General features: G+C 43.3%; 1 protein-coding gene across 2 annotated transcripts in view; it reads left to right on the forward strand.

Moving 5' to 3' along the window:
- Window positions 1-26,275, forward strand: part of igsf9bb (immunoglobulin superfamily, member 9Bb) — a 188,267-nt gene that overhangs the window by 53,839 nt on the left and 108,153 nt on the right. For both annotated transcript variants that reach the window (XM_024013614.2, XM_024013615.2), the window contains exon 3: window positions 9,582-9,728. In XM_024013614.2, the coding sequence (XP_023869382.1) occupies window positions 9,582-9,728 (147 nt within the window). The remainder of the gene's footprint in view (window positions 1-9,581; window positions 9,729-26,275) is intronic.

Below are 26,275 nucleotides of genomic sequence, written 5' to 3' on the forward strand. Positions count from 1 at the left end.
CAAATTCTAATTGAGTGTATGTAAACTTCTGACCCACTGAGAATGTGATGAAAGAAATAGAAGCTGAAATAAATAATTCTCTCTACTATTATTCTGACATTTCACATTCTTAAAATAAAGTGGCGATCCTAACTTACCTAAGACAGGGAATTTTTACTCTGATTAAATGTCAGGAATTGTGAAACCTGAGTTTAAATGTATTTGGCTAAGGTGTATGTAAACTTCCGACTTCAACTGTATGTAGCCTATTTACTTACAGTAGTAATTGTCTAAAATATTTACTCTGAATTTCTGCCCAAGGCTGGTCTAGCAGGTAACGCCTCCACCTGCAACACCTGCAGTATTCAGACCCTTTGACTTTTATTTGACCATAATGGCCTATTCTAAAAATGTATTAAATACATGTTTTTCCTTATCAATCTACACACAATACCCCATAATGACGAAGTAAAAATTGTTTTGGGGAAATGTTTGCAGATTAATTAAAATTATAAAACATAAATACCTTATTTATGTAAGTATTCAGAGCCTTTGCTATGAGACTRGAAATTTAGCTCAGGTGCATCCTGTTTCCATTGATCAACCTTGAGATGTTTCTACAACTTGATTGGAGTCCACCTGTGATAAATTCAATTGATTGGACATGATTTGGAAAGGCACACACCTGTCTATATAGAGTTCCAAGGTTGACAGTGCATGTCAAAGTAAAAACTATGCCYTGAGGTTAAAGGAATTGTCCGTAGAGCTCCGAGACAGGATTGTGTCGAGGCACAGATCTGGGGAAGGGCACCAAAAATGTCTCCATCATTGAACGTCCCCAAGAACACAGTGACCTTTTTTATTTTATTTAACCTTTATTTAACTAGGCAAGTCAGTTAAGAACAAATTATTATTTACAATGACAACCTACTGGGGAAGAGTGCATTAACTGCCTTGTTCAGGGCCATAACTACAGATTTTTACCTTGTCAGCTCGTGGTTTCGATCCAGCAACATTTCGGTTACTGGCCCAACACTCTAACCGCTAGGCTACCTGCCACCCCCATTCTTAAATGGAAGAAGTTTGGAACCACCAAGACTCTTCTTAGAGTCTGCCTGGCCAAACTGAGCAATCGGGGGAGAAGGGCCTTGGTCAGGGAGGTGACTAAGAACCCAATGGTCACTCTGACTGAGCTCCAGAGTTCCTCTGTGGAAATGGGAGAACCTTCCAGAAGGACAACAATCTCTGCAGCACTCCACGAATCAGACCTTTATGGTAGAGTGAAGACGGAAGCCACTCACCAGTAAAAGGCACATGACAGCCTGCTTGGAGTTTTCCAAAAGGCACGTAAAGGACTCTGACCATGAGGAACAAGATTCTCTGGTCTGATGAAACCAAGATTGAACTCTTTGGCCTGAATGTCAAGAATCATGTCTGGAGGATACCTGGCACCCTCCCTACCGTGAAGCATGGTGGTAGCAGCATATTGCTGTGGGGATGTTTTTCAGCGGCAGGTAKTGGMAGACTAGTCAGGATCGAGGGAAAGATGAACGGAGCAAAGCACAGACATCCTTGATGAAAAACTGCTCTAGAGCACTCACGACCTCAGACTGGATCGAAGGTTCACCTTCCAACAGGACAACGACCCTAAGCACACAGCCAAGCTAACGCAGGAGAGGCTTCGGGACAAGTCTCTGACTGTCCTTGAGTGGCCCAGCCAGAGCCCGGACTTGAACCCAGTTGAACATCTCTGGAGAGAACTGAAAATAGCTGTGCAGCGACGCTCCCCATCCAACCTGACAGAGCTTGAGAGGATGGGGGAAAACTCCCCAAATACAGGGGTGCCAAGCTTGTAGCGTTATACCCAAYAAGACTCGAGGCTCTAATCGCTGCCAAAGGTGCTTCAACAAAGTGCTGAGTAAAGGGTCTGAATACTTGTGTAAATGTGATCTTTCAGTTGATGTTTTTTGCCAATTCTTTTTTTTTTTTTACTGCTTTTGCTTTGTCGTTATGGGGTATTGTGTGTAAATTGATGAGGGGAAAAACAATTTAATCCAGTTTAAAATAAGGCTGTAAAATGTGGAAAAGGTGAAGGGGTCTGAATACTTTCCAAATGCACAATAAATCCCGGCCGCCGCTACTCTGCATTTCCCTCCCTTATCATTCGTATGTCAATAAAAATTGACATATGAAGTTGGGAGACCAATGTTCTTTCAGATTCACAAGGTCAAGTGTGTGTAAGGAGGGAGCACGTTTGGGATTTTCACTGCAGTCCAGGGGAGGTTGTCTCCCCTAACACCCACAGTGGGAAACAAATGTTTGGTAAGAAATATGCCTTCAGGTGCGAGAAGTGTGATGCTGCTTGTGAAACACTTTACTGACTGCCACAGGAGCTTTAACTATGCGAACAAGCACACTAACAGTAATGGATGACATAATAAAGTTGTTTTTTGACAGGTGTAAATAGATATAATGAATGGGAATTAAATATGTTTAAATTCCTGTTGATAAAATGGATTGATGTATCATGATGGTAAAGAAATAAGGGTGTCTTCCTTTAAAACGGGATAATAAACAACTCTAGGTGACCTCTTTAACTATAAAAAAAAGTATCCTGGAATGATCACAGTACATGTTCACAGTGGATCAGAAAACAATCCGCTTCCCTTTGAGTTATATCCTGTAGAAATGACATCACTCCCATTAGATGCATTATACTGTTAATATGCCATATATAATTAGCGCACTAATCCCTATTTGGTCAATAGATTAGCTGCAGTCTGCATCAGATAAAGAGGTTCCTGTTGAAGCGTCTTTACAATGCAGAGCCGGGCTCCCACAGCAAAAGCTTTCGGATTTGGAGTCGGAGGCAGTTGCTATGAATGTCCTCTTTATAATGTATTATAAACAGATGATTATGACCGATAATCCAGCTATGTAGCAGAATGGGGAATACTATAGCCGAATAGCTAACTGAGCAGCCAAGTAGCTAGTCACTTGGGTGTGGTGTCTGTGAATCGGGACTCTTTATAATGACAGGGAACAAGAGCAGAGGAAAGGAATATATAATCATGAGAAACAAGCGAGAAACGTGTTCCCTCAAAGGCGATTTTTTTATTTGTCTGAATCATGTATATAAGAAAAATATTCTGTTGAACTAATTTTATTTATTTGTATTAAGCCATTGAAACTCATCAATAGCCTTCAGACAATCACTGGCCTTTGGGAAAAGAACAGACAATCTCTCAGAATAGCTGTGCTGACTTGAATAAGCTGTGGACAATCAGTTGTGGGAGAATACCCACCCAGGTGTTATGCCATTGCACTTCAAACAGAAGCGGAAAGGCATCCTCCAGACCAAAGGTGTGTATCGGTAGAGGTGACGGGTCAAAGGTGCTTTGGACTTTTTCCCCCCTTCTAAATCTGGAACATTACAGCATCGATACGGAGCTGAGACAGAAAGGGGATGTGGTCATTTTACTGAGCATGTCAGTTTTAAAAAACAAAAAGAAACCCTAAAAATGTATCAGACGTCGCCAGGGGCAGGATATGCCATTTTTATGGTCGGTCCTGACAGTGAATGTTAATTAGAGAGCGGCTGAGGATTTCTACATCTGGCCAAAGTCAGAGCAGTTCTGTCGGTTAGGTTACATCAGCATCTACTGTACAACAGGGTACACCGCACTCTGGAGACACAGCATGGATCATATGTATTGCTCCTTATTTTATTAGGTTGAAGCTGCAAACTAAATCCCCGTTTAGAGAATCATAATCAACAAAAGTATTATTATATGGGTAATTCATTCCCCAAGGGATTGTTTCAAGTTTTATCAAGTTTAAAGTTGTATTTGTCACATGCACAAGTACAGTGAAATGCTTAACTTGCAAGCCCTACCGAACATTGTATTATTCAATATAAAAAATACATTGATTGTATTTTTTTTTTTACACAAGAAATAAGGCATGTAGGCAGGGATTAGGAGAAAGTGACTGGTAGCAGGATAAATATAATAACAGTAAACAGTATGGCAGCAGCATAAGTGGTGTGTGGATGTGTGCATTGTGGTGAGTTTGTGTGTGTGCAACAGTGTAAGTGTAGGCGTGATAGTTGGATATACATGTAGACAGGGCTGAAAGTTGACTGGTAGCAGGAATATATAAATGCTTATGGTAATATACTAATAAACAGGAGTAATAATGTAGCAGGATAAATGGATGGATACTAATGGTAATGGGAATCAATAATCATTTTAGCAGCAGCGTAGGTGTGAGGGGGGGCAGCAGTTGTTAGCCAATTAACAGTCTTATGGCCAGGGGATTGAAGCTTTTTAAGAGTCTGTTGGTCTGAGCCTTGATGCACCGGTACTGCCTGCCAGATGGGAGCATGGAGAACAGTCCATGTCTCGGGTGGCTGAAGTCTTTGGCAATTTTTTATGCCTTTCTGAGACACTGCCTAGTATGTACGTCCTGGATGGCTGGCAGCTCACCCCCAGTGATGCCCTGAGCTGTCCCCACCACCCTCTGTAGGACATTCCGGTCGAGGGCTGTGCAGTTGCCATACCAGACGGTGATACAACCAGTCAGGATGCTCTCGATGGTGCAGCTGTAAAAGTTCCTAAGGATCTGAGGGGCGGTGCCAAGTTGTTTCAGCCTTCTTCACGACTATGCTGGCGTGAGAAGACCATGTTAAGTCCTCAGTGATGTGGACACTGAAGAACTTGAAGCTCTTGACCCTCTCCCCTGTTTCTCCGTTCGAATGTGGTTGTTATTAAAAGCATTTTACCCGATCAAAGATGCCAATCATATGGACAGTGTTTTACTGCGCCAAGGGACAAAGAATTGCAGGTGGTAGAACCATTTTCAATCTTCTAAAATAGCTTCCAGCCTTTATCTCTAGATGGTAGGTGTCTTTTTTGTTTGGAATACCTTTCAAGGGATATATGCTGCTCCTTTAAAATCTTCCCTGGTGCTGTTTTTAGACTGCTCCTCGTACCCTGGTACAAATTACATTTGACAGTCCTCACTTCCGCCAATTTCTCCCTGCTGCGCTACAGTAGCTACAGAACAGGGGCCTTTTTCAATTTGTGCTACTGCGAAGCTCTAGTCGTCGCTCGCTAACTGACGGCCGCCCCCCACAGTGAGGATGGAACAGCCAGAACAGATTGATGGTCAGTGTCAAGGCTAGGGTTCAATACCATTTCTTATTCACACAGTGGCCTGAGTTGTGCCCGTTGTAGATTGGGCTGGTGCTTTTTTTGCCACAGTGAGCACTGAGGGGGCACTGCTTCCTCTGGTTGAGAGACTGCCCTCCATCTGTCGTGCCAACAGAGTGTGTCTTTGTTTCGGGGTCGTGTCGTTTAGCCACCCGAAGCCAATGAAAAGGGTGTGTGTACTGGCAGCATGGCATTTCCACTTTGTCCGAGAGTGGAACATTAATCACTGGTGTTTGGCTTGTCCCATTAGGAGCTACAGAGTCTGTTTGTCACATGCCGTACTCTGGGCCTAAATGAGACCTCAATTCAAACACCATCGACTTGGGTCATGTCTGCATTTGACTGTCTTCATAAACAATGTGATACACTGCCTGCCTTTGACTGCAAATGGATTAAGATTGCTTCTGAAAGGTACTTTGTCGTTGCTGATGGTTAATGTAGCAGAAAAAAACGGATCCCCCAAAATAACCCAACATATGGAATATTCCAACCTTCATCCCCTTGCAATTCCTGAGAACTTTGCTGTCGAAGATTGCACATGGTAACCTTAGAAAAATATTGACCCTGGTCTATCAGAATATCAATGGGAACCCCAAACTGATGACTTTCCTTACACTTGCCCTAATACCAAGCCAAACCCCGTAGTACTGATATCTCTCCCTAGACTCTGTGTTTCTGTGAAAAGAAACTCTCATTTTTGGATCAGGCGTCTTTTGCTGAATCCAAAAGATTGTGTTACTCTTGTTTCAACCAAAAAGAGCCACAGTAACGGTTACATTTACTGTAGAAAAGAACCAAGGCAGTCCACCGAGCAGAGGGCTGTATTTACCTGTACCTACTCTTCCAGCATGTCCCCCAAACTTGTTACTATCTTTAACCTAAATGTCTGTGTAGTTTCCCCTCTCTCCCTTCCCCCCTTTATCACCCAGATAAAAGTACAGCTGAATTTTAAAGCTCTCCTTCCTTTCTAATGGCCCGGCAGGCTGTGGCCCAGTTCTCGTTCTGCAGTATCGATCTCCAACACTGAACAAATATTTGCTACTTTGCTCAGAGGAGAGAGACAACCCGCAACCACAGCCACGCTCCCTTATCTACGAGGAGAATCTCCAAGTTAGGCCAAAAAAAAGTGGCATCCATCCGCATTGCCCCTCTTCCGTCAAAGTTCTTTAGCAGAGAGGCCTCCCGAGTGGCGCAGCGGTTTAAGGCGCATCATCACAGTGCTAGAGGGGTCACTACAGATCCAAGTTCAATCCTGGGCTGTCGCAGCCTGCAGTGACCGGGAGACCAATGAGGTGGGGCACAATTGGCCCAGCGTCGCCTGGGTTAATGGAGGGTTTGGCCGGCCGGGATGTCCATGTCCGCTCTAGCAACTCCTGTGGTGAGCCGGGCGCATGCATGCTGACACGGTCACCAGTTGGATGGTGTTTCCTCCGACACATTGGTGCGGCTGGCTTCCGGGTTAAGTGAGGAGTGTGTCAAGAAGCAGTGCGGCTCGGCAGGGTCGTGTTTCGGAGGATGCATGGCTCCCAACCTTCGACTCTCCCGAATCCGTATGAAAGTACCAGCGATGGGACAAGACTGTAACTACCAATTGAATATCACAAAATTGGGGAGAAAAATGGGTCAAAAGTTTAAATATAAAAAATAAAAAAAAWTAAAAAGGTATTTAGCAGAACATGTTAGGAGTCATTGGAGCTAGTGTGAATCATAGATGGCTCCTTTCACGATATCACCCCGTATGACAATCACTAGGTGTGTCAGACTGCCATGCACTGACAGATGTGAGGTAATGAGAGGAGAGAAGCGGGTAATGTGGGTGTAACAGCTGGACTTGTCATCATTAGCTCAGAGAAGAGGGCCCTCTTGAGTGCTATTCTAGACCTGAGGCTTCATGATGCTGCCCTACTTGTACACACACACAGTTAAATAAAGATAAACCGATATATACGTTTAGACAAACGGTAGATACAGATATAAACATATGCATGTACAGACACTGATAAACAGACATGAGTACAGATGGATACATGGTATTATGATGACAAAAACTGATGGATAGACACTGCATACTTGCACACCGGCTAGGAAAAAATTCAGTGGTTCTATTAATAATTATTTCCTATTCACCCTGTTTCCCATTTTACTTCACTTGATATAACCTGGTGTGTTGCATACAGGGGATATAGTCGGCCCAAATGGATGTCACTCAAAAACATTGACTCTGGGGACCGCGTAGTGAGCCGTGGAGGGCTTTGATAATGTTGCTGTTGTGGGCCGTTGTGCCCTCAAAGCCCTTTGTTTTGCCCATATCGTCGGCCGCCATCTGTTATGAGCGGTTGCCAGATTGCCGAGAGCAAAATCATAAATCCCCCTCCCCCCTCCCTTTCACTGCTTGACCCGTAAAGAGTGAAAGCTGCTGTGACACTCTGGGCTGCTACTCAACTCCCGTAGTCTTAAGGCTTGGACCCACAAAGGATACTGACTGCCAAGAGGTACTTGGCACCTCTGCCTAGAGTGTCGGCAGTCAACTTTTTGTTGTTCACATAGCACAGATTGCCCACCGATCAGCCTCGTTAAAATACTCCAGACCACAAGGTGGCAGTAGCTTTAAGCTACCGATTTGTTTGGCTTGTACCTGCTGTAGATAGCTAATGCTAGCTAACTAGCAAGCTGCACTAATGTTGTTTCTAGTGAACTAGAATGTGTACCAAGCCCTTGTTGATTCTAGCCAGATGGCCACAACTACACTACAGTATGTGTACACTTTCTTTRTTTTTTTTGGAGTTGGTCCCCCTTTTGCTGCTATAACAGTTTCCACTCTTCTGGGAAGGCTTTCCACTAGATGTTGGGACATTGCTGCGGGGACTTGCTTTTTCCTTGTCACTCTTGTCAGCTCCCCCAGGTTTGTCGGTACCAGGTCGGTACACAGCATGTGCATCTTTTGTTCTAGCAAGAGAAGGAACGGCCTTCTACTCAGGGCCGATGCCAGAACAAATCAGTTGGATGGGCATTTGATTACCATAGAGGGGCACGTTTCTTAAACGTTTGTGTTTTTTTAATGGCTTTTATAGAAAGCACATGTCATTTAACTGTAAAAAATGTATTACCTTTAAATGTGGCATTAACACAACCAATCATGATGTTTTCATCTGATTGTCAAACAAATCACAAGATGTTGGTTACCTTCACATGTTCCTCCCAAAAAATCGACCATCCAAACAAACTGTGCCCCCGCTGACTTTCCTTTAATTCGCAAGTGGCTGAAACACACCGGAGAAAGCATCCGAGTGAGCGAAACAGCGCCCCTCTGTCTTACTATATGTATCACATGTATTTGATGCTGTCTGGRCAAAAATGCTTCCTCTTTTTGGACAGACAGCATCAGATACATGGGCTACATATACTGAGACAGAGTGGCGCTGTTTAGCTCGCTCTGATGTTTTATCTGAGATTGATGCGTCTTTCTGTCAGCGGGCGTCTCGGTCAAATAAATGATCAATATTAAAATATTTTTGTTGGATGGGTAAGGAGGTACGGTAGGGCGGGCCAGGCCCCCTAAAGCTGACCCATAATGCTTGCCCTGCTCCTACTTTGCTAAGTACCTATTGGCAGTCAGATTTCTRGTGTGTCTGACCCCTTAGTGTTATGATGGATTCAGATGTGGCAGGCTCTCGTGGCTCTGTGCTCTGTTTCTATGGGTCTGGTAGGGTGTTGGGGTTCGGAACTGCACCCTGCTCGCGCGACCCAAAATAAAACAAGTCCATCTAACGGCATTCCTTCTGCTTTTATCGACCAAAACGGTATTTACCGGGTCACTTCTTTTCATCTGGCATGTAAACCTAATTGCTATCTAGCAGGCAAACTTCACTTGGGAGAATACTAAAACCATTTCATCTGGCCAATCTTGGAACCCTGGGAGCTATGCCTGATGCTAGCTGGCTGAATAATGAGGGGCTTTTATTATTAGCCTAGTTATTTCACCAAAGGCTATTTACTCACTTCACTTCTGTTCAAACTTCTCATGTAAATCGGGGTTAGTCCGTGTGCTAAAATGGCTGTTATTATTGCATATCATGTCCATGTACGCTTGCTACTGTAACTACATAGGGTGCTCTCGGACTGGCATTGAAACGTTTGTGGCTACTGTCATATCAGAGATGCCCATGCAGTCCATCCAGTGTGGTACTTTTTTCACAAAAATGCTTCAGTGAGTAAGAGATGCCCTACTGGCTGCGCTGAGTAAATTGATTACTCATCCTTGCGCTAGGAAAAATACAAAATATTTATTTTTATGCCAAGCCCAGTGGCCCGGTAAAAAATGGTACTGTATACTAGCTATGTTTCCTGGTTTGACCCTCTTATTAATCTCTCCTTCCGTCCTTCCCCCAGGCAGAGCCAGTCTGCACGGCAAATCTTCTCTGCGGATTGAGAAGGTGCGTTCAGACGACCAGGGCTGGTATGAGTGTAAGGTCCTGATGCTGGAGCAGCAGTACCACACCTTTCACAACGGCAGCTGGGTGCACCTCACAGTCAACGGTGAGTTAGGTGGATGTCACACACTCACACTTGCATGCACACACACACACACACACACACTCTTTCTCTTTGTCTCTCTCCATCATTCACTCGTACACACACTCCATCACTCTCTCATACACACACATGCAACCCCCCCACATGCAGACACCTGTTGCTGTGGCAACAGACACCACAGACAGACACACGGCCTCCCCCGGTCCCTGGTCACAGCACATTAGCTCAGTGTCATCAGTGCTGTATGACTTACCCGGAGCTCTGGAGAGGTGCCAGTCATTTAGGCCCCGGGCCCCTCTGCTTTGCCGCTGTCACGCCTCTGCTAGACTAACCAAAATGGATTCACTGCAGCAGCTGTTGGACTGGCTGGACACCCCAGCCCTGACTGCTTTGGTTGGGATGAATGTCGTATAATGAGACTGTAGTTATCAACATAGCAAGTCAGTTTGGCTTCGTTAATGGGTCTTTGATGCAGCTGATTCTGTTTTTTTGGAGAGAGTGGTTTCATTCGGTACAATGGATTCAGTCATGGGCTGTTTTGTCTACAGAGTAGATTTACTCTCTTGTGGTGGATGTTTTGTGTGGGACAGGCTTGGGTTGTATACTTATTCCAAGTATTATTTGAGAAAGTTGAGGGGCACTTGAGTTAGTTTGCCTGGCCTGCAGAGTTGCACTTTTTGGACTCCATTGCTTCAAGTCCACCTCAAGTACATGTAATATTTGCAATACGTATTTGTAACGGCTGTCGTAGTCGTTCTCCTCCTCAGACGAGGAGGAGCATGGATCGGACCAAGATGCAGAGTTGTTAGTGTTCATTATTTAATGAAAAAATCAACAAAACACTTCAAAATACAAAACCAACAAACGTGACAAACCCGAAACAGTCCTGTGTGGCCCAAACACAGTCACAGGAACAAACACCCACAAAACACAAGTGAAACCCAGGCTGCCTAAGTATGATTCTCAATCAGGGACAACGATTGACAGCTTTCTCTGATTGAGAATCATACCAGGCCGAACACCAAATCCCAACATAGAAAATCAACCATAGAACAACCCACCCAACTCACGCCCTGACCAACTAAAATAAATACAAGACAAAGGAAAACAGGTCAGGAACGTGACAGTATTCGACTTGGTAATATGTCTGACATGTGATAGCTTTAGGAGTCCTACGTAGTCATACATGGTAGCTGGGTTGCTGAGATAAGTAAAAACATTGTTGTCCACCAGAATGCACGTTGAGGATTTGTGTGCTCAAMAAAGTGTGTGAAACAAAAAATAAACTGTCAGTTCAATCATGCCTCCTTTGTGTGCTGGAGGAATGGTATTTTTAACTGATCCAGGAAACCAGCTTTGATAGAAGAGAGCCCTTGACTATTGTGGCTGTCCTTGAATTCTGTGTTTGTCTAAAGCAAAACTTACCTGAGCATAAACTCCTCTTGACCCTGATCAGTAAGATTAGTTCCAAGATCGAATCAATGGATTAAATGTGGACACTGCCCTAACCGCAACTGTAGCCAGCCACTGTGTGTGTGTGTGTTTGTCTGGGCATGTACTGTATGTGTACGCACGTGCCTGTGCCTATTTGTGTACGCGGAGGCTACTCTTAAATCTGTCTGCTTAGCATAGACATAGTGGATTGTTGCCAGGTCAGTTTACCAGCTGAGTCCCTTTTGACTAGGCACTGATAGCAGGGGCTCTGTTTAGCCCTGGCAGCAGGTTTAGAGCGCCTCACCTTATTAAGAGTGAGAAGGTGTCGATTGGTTAAGCCGACGTCACACCTCTGCAACTTTATGCTAACGCTAACCCACGCTGGTGAAGTTAATGTGAAATCTGGTAGTTGGTCCAACTAGTTGGCTAACCTGTCAGTGGATAATGTATATGTAACGTTCTTCGTCCTCCTCGTCTGAGGAGGAGTAGGAGATATCGGACCAATACGCAGCGTGGTGAGTATCCATTTTAATATGAATACTTGAAACAAACAAAATAACGAATAAACGAACGAAGACGAAACAGTCCCGTAAAGTCCCAATCACCCACAACCCACAATACAAAACAGGCTACCTAAATATGGCTCCCAATCAGAGACAACGACAAACACCTGCCTCTGATTGAGAACCATATCAGGCCAAACACATAGAAATAGACAAACTAGACAAACAACATAGAATGCCCACTCAGATCACACCCTGACCAAACAAAACATAGAAACATACAAAGCAAACTARGGTCAGGGCGTGACTTTATATCACTTTCAAATGCATTTTCCGTTTCTTGAAGTGCAATTAGCATTTCATTAGATACCACGTGTTTCATATGCAAAATCCTCAAAGAAGATACGGTATGAAAAACTAACCAACCCAAAGGAGTCGTGTAATCGAGCAGCATTGTCGAGTCCCACGTTTGATATCATTGGGACTAGACAGAGATGTCAATCTTCAAGTAGGTAAACGGAATCAACTCCAAGCCCTTCAATCGGCCCTGTGTTTTTAGAATTTTTTATGAGATGCCACTCAAAGAACTCATTACCATCCCTTCCAACATTGTGACTGCCTGCCTCCTGCCTCCTGCCTGCCTGCCTCCTGCCTGCCTCTTGCCTTCAAATAACACAGCAAAATGCCTTATGTAATGCCATGAATATATTTATGGCGCCTCGTGCTGCCAGAACTCTCTCAGGGTTTGGGCCAGGCGCATAATGATGATGGATAAAGCAGCAACCTTTGCTTGTTGTGCCCTGTTCGTCTCGGTTGTCAGGACGCTATTTGGGGAACGTTGTTAATTAGCAGTTAGCTTCAGTAGCGTTGAGGGAGTGAGTTACAATTGGTTGGGCAATGGTTGAGTCTGTTGTGATGCTGAMGTAGACGCTGCTGTTCAAGTTCCTGTGATATTCCTCGCCCCTCCCGCACCCTGTCAACCAAGGTGTGAGCCACGTGACATATGAGGGAAGGGGAGAGTGGTTCGTGGGAATGATGTCATGGCTAGCTTCTCTGTGTAGAGTTTAGGATTTTAGGATCCAGATAAGCTGATCCTAGAACTGTGCTTGCTGTGCGCATACATGGGGGACATGAGTGGACTTGAAGGACATAGGCTTCACTTCAGTCACATTGGGTCTGATACAGGATGTGCATAACCCTACAGTGCTGTTCAGTGATCTGAAGCTCCACCGGTGCCTCTCTTTCTCTGACAGTGCAGCCTCCTATGCCCTTTAGGTGATTCTCTCTGGTTCAAATCCCCAAGGCTTGGTCCCTACACCCCCTAAAATAGCTCTCATCCCTCCATCCCTCCTTTGCAGCAGAGATCTGCAGTGCATATAAGCTGCACAGCTTCTCTATATCTTGTCTCTCTCCATCGCACCATCGCTCCATTGCTCGCTTTCTCTTTCTCGCTCTCTCACTCTATTTCTCTCTCTGTTGTGTTCACTTTATCTCTAGTTCTCTCTCACACACACTCTCACACAGCACTCTAGAAAAAAGGAAAAGGGGATGAAATGTTAAAAAAAATTCTCCACCCGTGCTCTGAAAACAGATTTACACATGACCCCTAGCCACTGTTGATCCATATAGGATTAAATAAACAACCCAGACTGGAGGAGCAAGGGCCCAATAATCTGCATAATGTTCCTTGCAACTTTGATGCAAAGAATGAAGACTGAGGAATCCAAAATGATGATAATAACCTACTTTATTTCAGTAGCACTCGTCCTATACTAGAGGAGACGTATTCACTTTGGTACAAGAGACATGTGAGGAGCTTTTACAATGAAAATGGACCAACTGCACAACAAAAACATTACTTTTCAAATGTGTGGAACAACTTGAAAGGAAGGATGAAAAGAAAGAGGAGGAATGAAAAGTAACAGGTATTGGAGTGGGCTTGGAGCAGTGCTGCCACATCAGAACATGATGCCTCGCACAGAGTGGGAGGTTTTTCATTACTGTCATGCTTCAAAGTGGAAGGGACCATTACTCACAACAACCCACTTGCATCAGTTCCCCAGGCACACTCAACAAACTACCCCTCTCATCCTAACAAATGGTTCCTTCCTTCCTCCTCTGCAGCTTAATTATGAAAGCATTACAGCAGCACACTTCGAGACTGTACCACCCTCAAACTACCTCTTAAAGGGGTAGTTCACCCAAAATCAAAATTTGTCCGATTTTTCTATTGTATTTGGTTAACTATCCTTTCAATTGAGAGATCTGGGACTAGATCTGAGAGCGTACACTTTTTGGGGGTTTCTCGGGCAAATAGAGGAGTTCTGTGCCTCCGCATTAGACTAGAAGTTCAGTCATGCATATGCGGCAAAGGAACAGTGAAATATGTCATGTCTGTGCTGTACAATGAATGAAAAATATTTCCGGGTTTGATCTCGTAGAGCTAACTTGCCAAGCTTCTTCCCCTTTTCTTTGGTTGCACCCCTTCCATACTAGGAAATAAGGAACTGGCTGTTCTGTTCCAGGAGGACATCCTTCATGTATAGCTCCTCTAGTAGTTATTTTTATGCTTCTAGCAAACATTGAGAACCAACAGTGGAATTCTAGTGTATCAAAACTGTTTTTCCTACTATATTCTACACTTGTGTTTCTCGGTTACCTATCATAGCCTATCATATTGTAGTAGAGCTTTTTTCAATGATGTTTGTGATGGTACTTGATTCTTCCTGTGCAGACTTTTATCGGCCAGAGTCCACTTGAGAGTGCTCTTTTTCTCCACAAGGCTATTTGAATCCAGAGGCGTCATGCCCATAGGGGGCACGTGATTTTTTGTGTTAAGAAAATAAATCAAACAATTATTTTATGAAGTTGACTTTAGGTAACGCAGATAGGTTCTCAATCTCCCAACCTTATAACTAGCTACCAAGAACCCATTTCAGGCTAGAGTAGCAATCAAATCAGATTAGCCAGCTTGTCTAACTATCTCAACTGGCATGCCTGCTGGCAAGGTTGGTAGACCTTAGAAAAGCAATCAATAACTAAATGTACTGAATAAGACTCACATTCCTTTCAATATTTTACCCAGATTTTAGCAGAGATGCGGAAAAGCATATTTAGTTTCTTTAAAAAAAGAACCACCAGTCAGGAGGATACAGACAGCTTTTACGTATAATTAGGCATAATGATTATGACTCTAGATTGCAGAAAAAACGTTCAGGTGTTTGAAAAATATAAAATTCTACAACTTAAGGATGGGGAGCCCCTCCGGACCACCCAACAGCCATCTTCATCTACTTTGTGCCCCCTCAGAACTTGAGGGTGCATGACGCCCGTGTTTGAATCCCTCTTAATTGTGCCGTTGTGGTTTTCAATGTGATACAGTCATTCAGAGCATTGAGTACCACAATCAAAACACATTTTATTCGTCACATGCTTTGTAAAGTGTGAACTAACAGTGATATCCTTACTTACGGGCCCTTACCAACAATGCAGAGAGAAAGAAAATAGAGAAATAATAGAAAAGTAATAATAAATATATGGGGTACCAATACCGAGTGTTCCTAGACGTTTCCACTTCATAATAACAGCGCTTGAATTGACAGGGGCAGCTCCAGCAGGGTATAAATTTGACGAACTGACTTGTTGTAAAGGTGGCATCCTATGACGGTGCCACGTTGAAAGCCACTGAGCTCTTCAGTAAGGCCATTCTACTGCCAATGTTTGTCTGTGGAGATTGCATGGCGGTGTGCTTGATGTTATACACCTGTCAGCAACGGGTATGGCTGAAATTGCTGTATCCACTCATTTGAAGGGGTGTCTACATACTTTTGTATACAGTTGAAGTTGGAAGTTGACATACACTTTAGCCAAAAACATTTAAACTCAGTTTTTCAAAATTCCTGACATTTAATCTGAGTAAAAATTCCCTGTCTTAGGTCAGTTAGGATCACCACTTTATTTTAATTAATTATTAAATAATTATTTAATTATTTCCTTCAGCTTTTATTTCTTTCATCACATTTCCAGTGGGTCAGAAGTTTACATACACTCAATTAGTGTTTGGTAGCATTGCCTTTAAATTGTTTAACTTGGGTCAAACGTTTCGGGTAGCCTTCCACAAGCTTCCCACAATAAGTTGGGTGAATTTTGGCCCATTCCTCCTGACAGAGCTGGTGTAACTGAGTCAGGTTTGTTGGCCTCCTTGCTCGCACACACTTTTTTAGTTCTGCCCACAAATGTTCTATGGGATTGAGGTCAGGGCTTTGTGATGGCCACTCCAATACCTTGACTTTGTGTCTTAGCCATTTTGCCACAACTTTGGAAGTCTGCTTGGGGTCTTGTCCATTTGGAAGAACCCACTTGCGACCAAGCTTTAACTTCCTGACTGATGTCTTGAGATGTTGCTTCAATATATCCACATAATTGTCTCTCCTCATGATGCCATCTATTTTGTGAAGTGCACCAGTCCCTCCTGCAGCAAAGCACCCTCACAACATGATGCTGCCACCCCCGTGCTTCACGGTTGCGATGGTGTTCTTCGACTTGCAAGCCTCCCCCTTTTTCCTCCAAACATAACGATGGTCATTATGGCCAAACAGTTCTATTTTTGTTTCATCAGACCAGAGGATATTTCTCCAAAAAGTATGATCTTTGTCCCCATGTGCAGTTGCAAACCATAGTCTGGCTTTTTTTGGCGGTTTTGGAGCAGTGGCTTCTTCCTTGCTGAGCGGCCTTTCAGTTTATGTGAATATAGATACTTTTGTACCTGTTTCTTCCAGCATCTTCACAAGGTTCATTGCTGTTGTTCTGGGATTGATTTGCACTTTTCGCACCAAAGTACGTTATCTCTAGGAGACAGAACTCGTCTCCTTCCTGAGCGGTATGACGGCTGTGTGGTCCCATGGTGTTTATACTTGCGTACTATTGTTTGTACAGGTGACCGTGGTACCTTCAGGCGTTTGGAAATTGCTCCCAAGGATGATCCAGACTTATGGAGGTCTACAATTTTTTTTCTGAGGTCTTGGCTAATTTCTTTTGATTTTCCCATGATGTCAAGCAAAGTGGCACTGGGTTTGAAGTTAGGCCTTGAAATACATCCACAGGTACGCCTCCAATTGACTCCATTTATGTCAATTAGCCTATCAGAAGCTTTTTGAATTTTCCAAGCTGTTTAAAGGCACAGTCAACTTAGTGTATGTAAACTTCTGACCCCTTGATTGTGATGCAGTGAATTAGAAGTGAAATAATCTGTCTGTAAACAATTGTTGGAAAAATTACATGTGTCATGCACAAAGTAGATGTCCTCACCGACTTACCAAAACGATAGTTTGTTAACAAGACATTTATGGAGTGGTTGAAAAACGAGTTTTAATGACTTCCGACTTCAACTGTAATAATAATGCCCAAGCACTGAAAAGACTTGGACTTCCAGGAATTTCCAGTGTATGTTAATCATTTCCAATATGAATTGTTACATGTTGTCTTTCTCTCTTTCGCTGTTAGCAGCTGCCCACTGTTATTCCTTTGCAATACGCCAACGCTTGACAAAGTGGCAGTGTGGAATAATCTAGAGTCTTCTGCGTATGAAGTGAACGTACAAGTTGGCAGTTTCCAGATAGAGGAACGCCACTTGTCGCCTAACCATGTCGACTTCACACACACCTAATCTGATCAATAGCGTTTCTCCTCACTATTTAGTTTGACCATCGGTTCAGTCACACTGCCTCAATTGCTGGCTACAAATATAAAGGACGCGTCACATGTCAGCCGAGGTAAAAGGTTGTCGTCAAGTGAACAGTTTTCGCAGCCCCAATTCTCACTTTTCTCCCCAGATCCTGTGTCAGAGAGATCCAGATCACAGTTAAATGATTTACCCAGGACTGTAAGCCAGGACAAAAGTGCTTGTCAGGGAAACCACTAGATTTGATGCTGCTGTTGTGATGTCGCTGTAGTCTAGGGACTAGACACAGATAGAAAGTGGAAGAGACCATTTTCTAGCCTGGTCTCAGATCTGTTTTTGCTCTTGCCAACTCCTTATCACTCATTGACACAGCAGACATGACAATTCCATAAGGATTTGTCAAGAAAGCAGAAACAGACTGGCAGCCAGGCAAACCATTTCCATCAAATAACGGACACATCTCTGTGAGCGAAGTGCAATGGGGGTAAAATGCCACAAGACAGGGGAATGATATCCACTCATATATGTTTTAAGGGCAGCATCATACTTATTGTCAAGTTATGTTTGGCGTAGAACCAGAACTACCAAAGACAAAGTCAAACATGGTTAAGACATTTTGATGTTTATGGCCTGCCATGCTAATCCTAACGATCCCACCAGATTAGCACAATGGGATGACACTCAAACATGAATTGTAGCATTCTTTCTCCCTGAGCACTCTAGCCTCACTATGTGATGTCATTGTTAGGGCAGAGAGGTGCTAAATGAATGGTAGACTGCTGAGGGCATATTAGAGACGGTGTTGTTGGGATGTCAGGTAAAATGAAGAACCTTTTTTAGCACATCATGGGGAGGCTGTGACGTTCTTGAGGATGACATAATTGTTTTAGTATAGTGCATTTCAAGGCTTGCTATAAGCACTTATTAGAGCTCATATGTAAGGCATAGAGACATTCCTAATGTATTGGATGCAGTTGTTTTCGAGTGTTGCCCTAAAGGTTAGTGTGTGTTTTCAGATGGACACAGTGTGCCATGGTATAGCAGCAGTGAGCGGTGGTGCATGCAGCACAGGAGCTGTCCATGGCTCTAACCAACTCTCGCTCTGCTGGTGTTGGTGCTGGAAAAACAGGGACTTCAGAAGCACACAGTAGCACAGACTTCATCATTAGCCAGCAACTGAAGGATAGCTAAATGCACAACCCGATTGGTTGGAAAGACTCTGCAACACAACCCTATCGCAGTGTTTCCCCAGGATTTTTTTTTTCTCCAGAAGCGGTGGCAAAGTGACATTGGGGCGGGTGCATGGTTGTGGGCATGGCCAATGGCACGGTCCTCGACTTAAGATTTTAGAGGCCCTCCTCTTGGCCGCAGAGTCAAAACGTTGCTGTTTTAAAGATAATTTCCTGCTGCAATTCTACACGTTTTGCCATGGGTCAGAGAGAAAATGTGCAGTTTTAAAGCACATTTTCTGCAATTCTACACATTTTGCCATAGATTATGCTGTGTTCTTATGCTATCTGAGTTACTCAAACATTATAACGAAATCAATAGGGACCCCATGCCATGCCATTTTTTAAATTTTAGATTCTCCCTGACTGTCTAGTTTGTTAATTCTCAAAGATGATCTTATTAAAAAATATATAGCTCCATTATCTTTTCTACATACTTWWAATCAGCTTTTAGTTATTTAAGTTTACACTAAAAACCTTTTACCATCCCGGACATTATTTTAAAAAAGCATAATTATAATAATGTTGTCATTTTAYTTCAATCATATTTTTTGGAGTGGTGGCCCGCCACTGCTAAATGAATATAGGYGAAACACTGCTATAGGTTGGAGAGACTTTTAAGCAGTGGTAAGCATTATTATAGATTAAACGGAAGGACTTTGGTGTGCTTGTGTGTTAGTATGGAGGGGGGGTAGAGGCCACAAGATCCATTTCTAATGCAGTGACTTACTGATCATTCAAACTAAGGCTGAGGGTGACAGTGAAGTATTCATACCCCTTGACTTGTTCCACATTTTGTTGTTAGCCTGAATTCAAAATTTGTTAAATATTTTTCTCACCCATTTACACACAATACCCCATAATCTCTTGGTATAAACATGTTTTTATACATTTTTGCAAATTGATTGAAAAGGAAATAGACAAATGCGGCCCATTTACAGTGCCTTCAGGAAAGTATTCAGATCCCTTGTTTTCCCCTCATCAATCTACACACAATACCCCATAATGACAAAGCAAAAATAGGTTTTTAGAAATTGCATATATATTGCATTTACATAAGTATTCAGACCCTTTACTCAGTACTTTGTTGAAGCACCTTTGGCAGCGATTACAGCCTCTAGTCTTCATGGGTATGACGCTACAAGCTTGGCACACCTGTATTTGGGGAGTTTCTCCCATTGTTCTCTGCAGATCCTCTCAAGCTCTGTCAGGTTGGATGGGGAGCATCGCTGCACAGCTATTTTTAGGTCTATCCAGAGATGTTCGATCGGGGTTCAAGTCCGGGCTCTGGCTGGGCCACTCAAGGACATTCAGAGACATTCAGAGACAGCCAAGACACTCCTGCGTTGTCTTGGCTGTGTGCTTAGGGTTGTTATCCTGTTGGAAGGTGAACCTTCACCCCAGTCTGAGGTCCTGAGCGCTCTGGAGCAAGTTTTCCTCAAGGATCTCTCTGTACTTTGCTCCGTTCATCTTTGCCTCGATCCTGACTASTKTCCCAGTCCCTGCCGCTAAAAACATCCCCACAGTATTATGCTGCCACCAKCATGCTTCACTGTAAGGCCAAAGAGTTCAATCTTGGTTTCATCAGACCAGAGAATCTTGTTTCCTATGGTCTGAGAGTCCTTTAGATGCCTTTTGGCAAACTCCAAGCAGGCTGTGATGTGCTTTTTACTGAGGAGTGGCTTCCGGTCTGGCCACTCTACCATAAAGGCCTGATGGTGGAGTGCTGCAGAGATGGTTGTCCTTCTGGAAGGTTCTCCCATRTCCACAGAGGAACTCTGGAACTCTGTCAGAGAGACCATCGGGTTCTTGGTCACCTCCCTGACCAAGGCCCTTCTCCCCCAATTGCTCAGTTAGGCCAGTTGGCCAGCTCTAGGAAGGGTCTTGGTGGTTCCAAACACCCATTTAAGAATGATGGAGGCCACAGTGTTCTTTTGGACCTTCAATGCWGCATACATGTTTTGGGACCCTTTCCTAGATCTGTGCTTCGACACAATCCTGTCTTGGAGCTCTASYGACAATTCCTTWGACCTGATGGCTTGGTTTTTCTTTCATGCACTGTCAACTATGGGACCTTATATAGACAGGTGTGTGCCTTTACATCATGTCCGATCAATTGAATTTCTCCAATCAAATCACTCCAATCAAATTGTAGAAACATCTCAAGGATGAGCAATGGAAACAGGATGTTTTGTCATTATGGTGTATTGTGTGTAGATTAATTAGATTTAAAAAAAGATTTAATCAATTTTAGAATAAGTCTGTAATGTAACAAAATGTAGAGAAAGTCGAGAGGTCTGAATACTTTCCGAATGTGCTGTATATACAGTACATATATTTTTCTATATAAACTCAGCAAAAAATGGAACGTCCCTTTTTCAGGACCCTGTCTTTCAAAGATAATTTGTAACAATCCAAATAACTTCACAGATATTAATTGTAAATGGTTTTAACACTGTTTCCCATGCTTGTTCAATGAACCATAAACAATTAATGAACATGCACCTGTGGAACGGTCGTTAAGACACTAACAGCTTACAGACGGTAGTAAATTAAGGTCACAGTTATGAAAACTTAGGACACTAAAGAAAGATGCCCAGGGTCCCTGCTCATCTGCGTGAACGTGCCTTAGGCATGCTGCAAGGAGGCATGAGGACTGCAGACGTGGCCAGGGCCATAAATTGCAATGTCCGTACAGTGAGACGCCTAATACAGCGCTACAGGGAGACAGCATGGACAGCTGATTGTCCTCGCAGTGACAGACCACGTGTAACAACACCTGCACAGGATCGGTACATCTGAACATCACACCTGCAGGACAGGTACAGGATGGCAACAACAACTGCCCGAGTTACACCAGGAACGCACAATCCCTCCATCAGTGCTCAGACTGTCCGCAATAGGCTGAGAGAGGCTGGACTGAGGGCTTGTAGGCCTGTTGTATGGCAGGTCCTCACTAGACATCACCGGCAACAATGTCGCCTATGGGCACAAGCCCACCGTCGCTGGACCAGACAGGACTGGCAAAAAGTGCTCTTCACTGACGAGTCGCGGTTTTGTCTCACCAGGGGTGATGGTCGGATCGTCGAAGGAATGAGCGCATTACACCGAGGCCTGTACTCTGGAGCAGGATCGATTTGGAGTTGGAGGGTCCGTCATGGTCTGGGGCGGTGTGTCACAGCATCATTGGACTGAGCTTGTTGTCACTGCAGGCAATCTCAACGCTGTGCATTACAGGGAAGACATTCTCCTCCCTCATGTGGTACCCTTCCTGCAGGCTCATCCTGACATGACTCTCCAGCATGACAATGCCACCAGCCATACTGCTCGTTCTGTGCATGTTTTCCTGCAAGACAGGAATGTCAGTGTTCTGCCATGGCCAGTGAAGAGCCCGGACTACCTCATGAGGCTGGTTGAGAAAATGCCAAGAGTGTGCAAAGCTGTCATCCAGGCAAAGGGTGGCTATTTGCAAAATTTCAAATATAAAATATATTTAGATTTGTTTAACACTTTTTTGGTTACTACATGATTCCATATGTGTTATTTCKTAGTTTTGATATCTTCACTATTATTCTACAATGTAGAAAATAGTAAAATGAAGAAAAACCCTTGAATGAGTCGGTGTTCTAAAACCTTTGACCAGTAGTGTAAATATATTTGTTGATTCGGACACTGTGTTGTGTCCTTATACGTGTGCCTTTATGCATGACTCAATCTTGTCTTCTCTTTATGATTCGGGTCCACAGTCAGCACACAGCTTCTGAGTTTTGTGTGAGTCCCTCAAACAAATCGTTTGCACACAGTTTTCAAGGGTCTTGTTTTGTGTGCACCTGCCGCTGTTGTTGTAAAAATCCCTCTGAAGCGATCGCGTGGCATGGTCTCTGCGAACAAGTCCACCCCATACCTATCAAACCAAAATGACTCCACATCCATACTCTTTCTGCCGTATGCCCCGCGGKCATGCAAAAAGTMCAATAAATTCTTTGATTTCATCCTTAGACATGTCCCACGTACTGTTTCCTTTTCTGTGTGCATGAGCAACAGTACAATCTCTGATGTGCTGCAACGTCTGCATTTTACATAAACTCGTCATAGAAACTGSTAATATGTTTATCTGATTTCTATCGCCCATTCTACCATTGGCGACAGAATAGCATATTTTTGTTTTAAGTTCATTATGTTACAAGTTTTTGCTTTGTAGCCAGAGCAATGCTGCCATGRGAGTGGTCATATGCTGAATGCATGGACAGCAGAGATATTCTTGGAAAAAGTGCCATTTGTAAATAGAGCTGCACCTCTTGAATTTTGAGAGTTATTTGACAAAGGATTATTTTTTTTACCCTTATTTTACCAGGTAAGTTGACTGAGAACACATTCACATTTACAGCAACAATCTGGGGAATAGCTTCAGGGGAGAGGAGGGGGGATAAATTAGCCAATTGGAAGCTGTCATAAAAGGTGTCATAGAAGCTGCAGAATATGCTTTTTCTGATACTATATAGAAATAAAATGTGACTCTGAAGGAATATTTGATAAAGTGATTCTCCTTTCCCTGCATCTGTCAATTACAAGATGTCCCCATCTCTTCATGTACAATTTGACAATTTATAGGCCTAATATTGTCACTCATCAGATTGTCAATTTAATCTMGTCTCCAGGCTTACTTTTATGTGTGAAATTKGTTTTGGTGTAGGTGTAGTTTCGATYGGCCGGCTYTGCAGGCTGACTGGCACCGTTTGTTTCCCGCTCATCAACCTGGATAGAGTAAAGGATATGTTTTGTATTATTCTAAAAGCCTACTGCAACACGTAGCATGTTTTAGTTTCCATTACAATACATTTGATTAGTAAAATAGTTACAGTAAGTAAAACAGTCCCATAACAGCTTCTTTTTACAAAGTAAAACGTAAAAGAGGTAAAAAGGCTCAACTTTTTTGTTTGTGATTTCAAATGTCTGATCAGTGTAAAATACAAACATTTAGAAAGAGTCAGGGAAGGAGCAGGACATAGCTTTTCTTTTTGCAGATTTTTTTTTAATGGACAAAATCAAACATCAGTGGCCGTTGGCGTGCGGCGCTTCTATTGCTAACCGAAAGGCAACTCCACCAGGGCTGTACAGCAGCTTGACATCAGGAGCCAGGAACTAGCTGGACTGGACCAAGATAGGCTAGCTAGCCTATCTTGATGTTTCTATTGTTATGTACACTGGATAGGTGCAGTGAAATGGGTTGTTTTACAGGGTCACGCATATTTGTTCAGATTCAGATCAACTTTATTTTGCCACCAGGGGGAAATTCATTTGGTCATGTGCTTAAAAACACAGTACATAAAACATGGAAACACAGAAACTACACAATGTAATTCATTCAAAGTGCTATAGCTACACATTGAAAGTGAAAGGTCAATATGCTGTGTAGTCGAGGGACCAACAGACTATCTATTACACAGCCTTATTGCTGTTGGAATAAAAGAGTCCCCATATCTATCTGTTTTGATTTTCTTTTGAATAAGTCTATTTCCCCTACTGTTGTGACTGAGTTTTGAGTAAAGGGGATGAGTACTGTCATGTAAAATGCTTTCAAGTTTTAGGAGGATACGTTTTGTGTACAGTTGGTGTCTGATTCTTGATCTATACCAATTATCCTTCCAACCGTCTTAATCAAGCGCTGAATCTTGACTGGGTTTTGCACTTGCGTGTTTCCACACACTCTTTCAGACCAAAGGAAAAGACACTCTGCAGGACAGATTTGTAAGATATGGTGGTCGAAGAAAAAAATACATTTGCGTAAAAGAAACATTCTCTGTTGCAATTTCTTTCTCTTTGCAAAGGCACAGTCATTGAATTTCAGTTTGTTTATTTCGATTCCTAGGTATTATGTGGTCACTCTATCGACTGATTCCCAATTGATCTTCGTAGCGGGTGATGGATTTTTGTTCCTTCTGAAATCAATTTCCATTTTGTTTGTTTTCTTAATGTTTATTTCAAGACAGTTATCTGCGCACCACTAGACGAATTTCGCAGTTTCTCTGTCAAAACCTTGAAAAGAGGCTCGGTCTGGGTGGAGGAAACCCACAACAGAGGTGTCATCTGCATACTTAAAGAATTTATGGGCTGAGTCAGAGGCTTGACAATTGTTTGTGTACAGTACCGGTGAAAGTGCGAAACCTTGAGGGGCTCTGTGTTCACCATTCTAGATGTAGGGATGGCAGAGTTAAACTTCACTTGTTGAGTATGGTTCACAAGGAAACTATTAATCCACTTGATCAGTATAGAGTTGACACCCATATTCACCAGCTTATCCACCAGCAGGTGGGATTGGAGGGTGTTAAACGCACTACTGAAGTCCATGACTAGAATTTTCACTAGGTTATTTGCCTTTTCTAAATGTTTGGAGATATTGTTCAACATGATCAGTAATGCATCATCAACACTCCTGGAGGCACGGTGGGTGAATTGGAAAGGATCTAATTGGGATGAGAGACCAGAGAGAATTTGTTTTTGAATCATTTTTTCAAACCATTGAATATGTACAGAAGTCAAGGCTACAGCGCGTAAATCGTTATTTTCTTTTGGCCTGTTGTTTGTATGTACTGGGACAATCAGCGACTTCTTCCATAAGTAGAATTATCCCACTGTCCAGTGACGGCTGGAACAGCTTCTGGAACGGTAATGCGAGCTGGTCTGTGCATGTCTGAACTGCCTTGCTGCTGACTCCTTCTGGACCATATGATTTTCGTGGGTTGACACGTTGAAAGTATTGCTTGACGTCATTCACAGAGATCTGTATATCAACAGCTGGTATGCTGTCTATACTGTCCAAGGCCACTTTCTGCGGCGATTTAAAATCACACGTCATATTGACAATGAAACTGTTCAAATCATTTGCAAAAGCAAGGTCATTTCGACGGTCATACAATGTCTCTTTGGTTTGTAGCCCGTGATGGTTTGTAGCCCTTGCCAGCCTTTCCTACTGTCCTTGTCTTTGTATGCTGCCTTGCACTACTTGATTTTGCTTTTGAGTCCTCTGAAATTTTACTGCCACCTGATTTAAACACTTGTTTTMTCTGGTTGAGGAGCTCTTTTAATTCCCGAGTTACCCACGGTTTATTATTGGGGAAGATGTTGACTTTCTTTTTGGGAAAACGGATGTACTCAGGAACAGTATCTGCTGCCTGTTCCAGGCTCCCTAGAGCAAATTAAGGTTAAATGCCTTGCTCAAGGACACATCAACATATTTTTCACCTCATTGGCTATTGGCTCAACGCTCTAGCCGCTAGGCTACCTGCCACCCATAGGCTATGCTAACTCAAGACAGGCTAGCTCGGCTAACTCAATCACAGGCTAACTAGGCTAACTTTAAATGGGCTAGTAAGACTAGTAAGTCAAAGTGATAGTGGGCTGGTATGTCAGCTGCTAAACTGTCATAGCTTTGACTGTGCTGGGTTTATGTACTGGACTGTGTTTGCCTCAATTCTGCTACAGTTAGCTGTGCTATATTTTACCTGGCAGCGTTAGTTAGATTCTCCAGAACAGAACTGGGGATTGAAACCGGACTGTGTGTGTGTGTGTGTGTGTGTGTGTGTGTGTGTGTGTGTGTGTGTGTGTGTGTGTGTGTGTGTGTGTGTGTGTGTGGGCGCTGTAGGACCAAGGGCTCTCTGCCAAGCATTGACTCTCCACAGTATTCCTGCCAAATTAGATCTCACC

The sequence above is a fragment of the Salvelinus sp. IW2-2015 genome, linkage group LG20 (assembly GCF_002910315.2).
Source record: "Salvelinus sp. IW2-2015 linkage group LG20, ASM291031v2, whole genome shotgun sequence".
NCBI lineage: Eukaryota > Metazoa > Chordata > Actinopteri > Salmoniformes > Salmonidae > Salvelinus > Salvelinus sp. IW2-2015.